At 36.9% G+C, this 6,244-nt stretch overlaps 1 protein-coding gene across 1 annotated transcript in view; it reads right to left on the bottom strand.

Annotated features, from left to right (window-relative positions):
* Nucleotides 1-270: 270 nt before the first annotated feature.
* The window catches only part of LOC107602476 (Golgi membrane protein 1-like), an 8,316-nt gene continuing 2,342 nt past the window's right edge, over nt 271-6,244 (bottom strand). The window contains exons 2-8 of the mRNA XM_016294995.1: nt 3,127-3,181; nt 2,933-3,035; nt 2,734-2,839; nt 2,452-2,635; nt 1,406-1,540; nt 1,147-1,329; nt 271-808 (exon numbers count right to left, since the gene is read on the bottom strand). Of these exons, the coding sequence (XP_016150481.1) occupies nt 693-808; nt 1,147-1,329; nt 1,406-1,540; nt 2,452-2,635; nt 2,734-2,839; nt 2,933-3,035; nt 3,127-3,181 (882 nt within the window). The 3' untranslated portion in view covers nt 271-692. The remainder of the gene's footprint in view (nt 809-1,146; nt 1,330-1,405; nt 1,541-2,451; nt 2,636-2,733; nt 2,840-2,932; nt 3,036-3,126; nt 3,182-6,244) is intronic.

Genomic DNA, 6,244 nt, shown 5'->3' with positions numbered 1-6,244 from the left:
TGTGGCAATTGGGTGGCTTGTCCAGGTGCAGAGATTACAATTTGGCGCTTCTCCATTTCAGTGCTGTGGTTGGCTGCTGGCACAATTAGAAAAGTGTCACTAAAGATTTACCTTTGCATTATTCACTTACCAAACCACCACCAGAATACCTTTGGCAATATTCTACACAAATAGAGAAAAAATATGATGGAAAAAAGATTGAACTGTCATGCATGCATTCATTTGTCCATTAACAGCTGAGTTGTTGCATTACGTTAAGTGTCTTCTAAACATCTAATATTCCTATGCATTTTTCAGCAGCTAAAATGATTAGACATCAAAATAGAACACAAAACCGTTAAGACCAGATGAAGTAGCTTTTGTTTAAGAACAAAGCATCTTTCACTTAATAAGGAAAATTCACTATGTTGCATTCATTTAAAGGCTCGATGTCATAAGAGCAGTAGTTACATTCAAGTTTAACCTAAAATCAGTACTAGAAAAAGAATGTTTTCCCCATGCCTGTCCTGGTAAGAGGGATGCGATTCATATCCTTCATTACACAGTAGTGCAGTATTCACCCAGAACAAATCAGTCTTTACAGCAGGTGTCTTCTCCAACCGTTGAGAGGTTCAGAACAGTCACTAATAAGAGTCTGTGTCTGTCTTTAGCTGGAGGAATTGTTGCTGTCAGCAGACACATGTGATCAGGAACTACATCTCTGCAAGCTCTGCCTGCTTCTCATCCTCAGACTCCGGTTGGTTGTCATCATCACCGTTATAATTTGCCACATCATCCTCTAGATCTTGACCAGCACCTTGATTTTCATCTGTAAAAATGCATAAAATCCTTTGTAATTTTATTGCAAAGGAGAAAAGTACTTCTGATCTATAATGATATACACTGCTCCGGGTGTGTGTTCGTGTTCACTGCGGTGTGTGTGCACTTAGGATGGGTTAAATGCAGAGCACTAATTCCTAGTATGGGTAACCATACTTGGCCACATGTCACTTCACTTTTTTTCACTAAAGCAGATTAAACAACTTTCTGTGACACGCTGTAAATTACCATGGGAAATAAATAAGTCACCCCTCAGTTTGTAAAATAAATAAACAGTAGTTTAATTACATTATATCATGAATATTTCTGCATGATATTGAAGAGCACCTTTAATCTTGGACAGTTGTTTTTCTATCTCGCCCTCATTGTCGTACATAATGGCATCTTCCTTCCCAATTGCAGCGTCTTCCTCTTTCCTGTCCTCAATGTTGGCATCTTCCTCCCTCTCATCTCCAATCCCCATTTCATCTTCCTTTGGGTCTAAAATCCCTGCTTCATCCATTACAGTATCTGTATGAAGACAGAAAATTAGTAATATGTGTGTGTGTGTGGTGCTTTGATGGCTGAATTTTCTTTGTTACCCCACCTGCGGCCTTTGAAGCCTGTGCTTTAACATCCACCACTGCTTCTGGAACTTCTTCATTGGCTGATTTCTTAAGAGTCTCATTCTTATTGGTCAGTTTGGAGGTGGGGATGGGTGAGTCTTGTAAAATTACAGCATCTTAGAGGAGCAGACAAAATGTTCAAACACATGGTGAAGGTACATCTTATCTGCTGCTTTAAATGCTTGAGCTCTATAAAGTCGGGTGAATTCTGATTGATTCTCATTCAAAATTTTCTTCTGAAAGTGATTCCAACAATATTGTTCCTCTGTGTTTTTACTGTAGTAGTTGTGGTGTGGACGTTGCTATTCTTCTTCCAGTTCTGATTGATTATTAAAACTTTATAGTTACTGTCACTGGTGTGAACAGCTTTAACGGAGCACATTTGGTAAGAGTGATATTATGGAATCCGAAAACCGCATTTTTCATGGCTGCGTGAAGTTCAGACTCTATGCAGATGCATAATTTTTGGATGTCATTGGAGCCTAGGATGTTTAAATTTTGTGCGACAAAACAGTATGCAACCGTTCGACCAAATGTGGCTTGGAAATCAAATTTCAAGTTCATCACGACTGCCACTAGGAGACGAATTGCATTTTATTCAGAGGTTGCAAGTCGTGATTTAACGGATGTGGCGTCAGATCTTTTCTTCCGTTCTGTGACGTGTACCGTTACACCCCTAGTGATGTACATCCAAGTGTAACAGATTATCGGAAAAACATGGAATGTTTTAAGCATTAAATGCTAAATGGATTTTGAGGTGTGGAGGTTGCACTGAAAAAAGGCAGATGAACGTAAGCTTGCAGGGATGGGGTTTAAGACAAATCGTTCGAGATAAGATCAATAACATGCATTTAGAAAATGTGGTACTCGTGCTACAAGCATTAAAACCTAAAATCATGTGGTTTGTTGAGTAGAGAGAACTTTGCCATTACTCTTCTGAGTGATCTGACTTGCATTGAATAAGGGACACGAGCCAGTAATCAACCACCTAGAAACCACAAAGAAGACTTAAACAGGCAACTCGTACCTTTCTCATCCTTTTCCACAACAACTAACTTCATGGTTTGGACGTGAGCATCGTTTTTAGACTGTGAATCCACATCTGGTTTGCCTTTTGGAGATTCTGCCACATTTTTATCAGAATGGTTTGTAGCAGGAACATCAGATTTGGCTTTTGAAACAGAGACTTTCTGTATGGAACCATCAGCATTCTGTGAAGGACAGAGTTTGTGTAAGTGGAAAGGGGGAAAGAGACACCAAAAAGATAAGAATCACTATAAAGGTGACTTTTTTTCCCCCTTAACCGTACCTGTAGAGCAACCTTTTCAGATGTCTTTTGCTTTTCCAGTTTGGCAGCTGCAATTTTCGCATTGCATGCCTCTTTCATGGCCTCAAATTGTTTGTTACACTGAGTCCTGCACAATCCCATCACACACAGCTATTATCATACTGATCAAGGACTATAATGTCTTTTGTATTGTAGATTAGAGCATTCAGAATGAACCTACATTTCACTGGTGGCTTTCTTACTAAGCGTGTCCATGTTACTTTGACAGGACTTCAGCTCACTCTGCATTTTATTAACATCCTCCATTAATGACTTCATACGGTCTAGAAACAGAAAATCAACAGTAATGTGAAGGAAAGGTGATTATGTATCATAGAGCACATATAATAGGACAAATATGAGGTAGACACTTACTCTTTATGTCTTGCACTGTTTTAATACTGGAGGAAATATTGAGCTTCAGTTTCTCCTATGACAGAGAAAAGAGTTTTAGAACTAAAAACAGACACCTAGCATATCCAATATGACATTTTTGGCCATCAAAACCTAGTGACCTGCCTTCCTAAAGAGCAATTTTGGGTATAATAGCAGACCTGCTTGTATAGACAATAGGGGTGTAATGGCACACAAACATGACGGTTCAGTTCGTACCTCGGTTTTGACGTCACGGTTCGTTATGGTTTCGGTACAACAGGGGAAAAAACTAAACATAAAATAGCTTTTTTATATTAAACAGTGGTTTACTGAAGAAATAGCTCTTTCTTTACATAAAATTAATTATAATTAAACATTTGTTAGGAATAAAAATCTACCTCAGATTCTGCTCTAAACTATAGGGAGCCCTTTTACATTACTACAGGGTTACAATTAACAACAGAGCCCAAAATTAAATTAAATTACTACTTATTTTTATGTAATAATCAACACTCAAATAAACAAATTGTACATAATGCAGTTTTAAATTTACATTTAGTAATTTAGCAGATACTTTTATCCAAAGCGACTTACAAATGAGGACAATGGAAGCAATCAAAATCAACAAAAGAGCAATGATATGCAAGTGCTTAACGCAGTAATTAAATTAATTTCTAAATGATAAAATTTCTATTTGCTGGTGAAATATAATCATTTACACAGTGGCTGTCATAACTTGTTTCATAACAGGTTTATTCAAACATACATTAAATAATTAAGACTCACTAACAGGTAAAGTAATATAATGAGTAAATAGTCTAATATTTAGCGAAATGCTTATCTCTAGACTTCATTTCTCTAGCGAACTAATGAGCTGCAGACACTGATGCCTTGCCTGAGGTAAATTAAATGCTACTAGACATTTTGTTCACGAGCCGTTTTATTGACGAGGTTCCACAGTTGAAACACTGATTGAGTGATTACATGAGGCGTGAAATGTTCATTCATGTTTATTTCGCGTTTAAACTAGTAAGTTAGTAAAGAGGAAGGAATGATCGCGCTGCCGTTTGAACGGAGGCGTTTATACAGCGATCTGTCGCCACATCAAAGAGCGTCAAAATGCCATTTATTGTTTGAATTTCATGAAAAAAATTGACATAATTTGAAAGATCAGACTTTGTTTCTTATCAAAAGTAACAATATATAAAACTGGAAGTTTCCAATTAAGTTCTGCTCATGCAGTGGTTAAACCAACGCTGTATTTTTTCGGTACACATGAGTATCAAACCGAAAGACCCGTAATGAAAATTTTCAGTACAAATACGTGTACTGTTACACCCCTAATAGACAGCATAACCAACAACAATACCTAGCGAGCTGCCATGTAGAGAGCATTTTTGAGCATAACAGAATATCTGCCCATATAGTAGAGGTTCTCAGGAGGTCGGGGCCCGTTAGGCGGCCTCAGCAAACTTCCAAGGGGGCCTCAAGGTGACTTAAAATAAGACAAAAGCAGCATGAAAATAAGAAACAACTAAAATCAAGATATTTATTATTTCTATTTACCCCCACAACAACTGTTTTTTTTTTTTCTCCCTTGAAGAACCAAGTCTTGGGAAACCTGAATATATAAGGTAGTCTCATTATGAAAGTGTGTTTTCTATACCTTTTACTTGATATGACAAGCTTTTTGCTAATTTGATCAGGAATAAAATGTTAATTATTTTTATTATTATATTTTTTATCATTTTAATTACATTATCTTTTAAATTATAATCATTTTAACTTTTTTAATTTAAATATTTTCTAGGAGTGAAAACTAGGAAATTAAAGAAAAAAGAAGAAGAAGAAAAAAAAAAGTTACTGAGAGTGCCCATAGATTAAGTTCTGAAAAACAAAATTAGGGCTAGGGAACCTTCGAATATTGTCATGATCAATGAGGACTGTGGAGTTCAGAACCACTGGGATACAGATTTTTGGGTATCAAAACCTTGAGAGCTGCCTACAGACAGCATTTTTGGGAATCATAGAATGCATGCCTATATAGATAGCATGTAGAGCTGCCTATGTAGAGAGCATTTTGGACATTAGAACATACATGCCTACCTAGACAGCATTTTTTGGCAACAATACCTCGTGATGCTCATGTTACATTACTGTTACATAATTCTATATCGCCATCTAGCGTCCCAATATGTACAATGAAGGATCGGTTAATGGCAATTTTCCAATATATTTTGCAATAATATTAAAACCAAAGGCTAGATGATTTTGTCTTTAAAGTTCTTTCACTGTGAAGTGCTTTCATTTGGTTCATGAGATACAGGGGGAGTGGCTTTGTTGCATCAGATGTATGTCACTTTCCTCACAGTTGATTGGTTCAGTTTTGGTTTGCGATGTCTTACACAGAATAAAACCTGCTCTGGAACAGGTTAGCCATGTAGCTTAAGTTACTATGGCCATGAACACCACTCAAACCTGGGTAACCACTGAAACTGGCTTCATGTAACAGGCCACTCATTTTAAAAGTGTGATTTCTAGAACTGAAAAAGTCATGTAAATAAAAACATGTTTTAAATGTATTTATTTAATTTATTTATTTTTAAAAATACAGTTGTGGTCAACATTTTACAGTATCTGCAAAATGTTAATTATTTTACCAAAATAAGAGGGATCATACAAAATGCATGTTATTTTGGCTGTATATACACACTACCGGTCAAAAGTTTGGGATCAGAACGATTTTTAAAGGGGGTCATATGATGCGATTTCAATTGTTCCTTTCTCTTTGGAGTGTTACAAGCTCTTGGTGCATAAAGAAGATCTGTAAAGTTGCAAAGACTAAAGTCTCAAATCCAAAGAGATATTCTTTATAAAAGATAAGATTCAACCACACCTACCTAAAACGCCTCGTTCTAACACGCCCCCACATACCTACATCACTATGTGGGAAGATTTGCGTAATGCCGCCCAAATGTTCACGCAAAGAGAGAAGGCGTAACTTTTATTCTCGCTGTAGTATTGTTGCCGCTGCCGCCATGTCGTAAAGACTCTGTGTGAAAGCGAAACTACTTTGTTTGGTCTTCCAAAAGAGGACGATATCTGCTTCGTCATGCCT

This window comes from Sinocyclocheilus grahami, unplaced genomic scaffold (genome assembly GCF_001515645.1).
Source record: "Sinocyclocheilus grahami isolate Dianchi unplaced genomic scaffold, SAMN03320097.WGS_v1.1 scaffold327.1, whole genome shotgun sequence".
In the NCBI taxonomy this organism is placed as follows: domain Eukaryota; kingdom Metazoa; phylum Chordata; class Actinopteri; order Cypriniformes; family Cyprinidae; genus Sinocyclocheilus; species Sinocyclocheilus grahami.
This window is presented reverse-complemented; position numbering and strand designations above follow the sequence as displayed.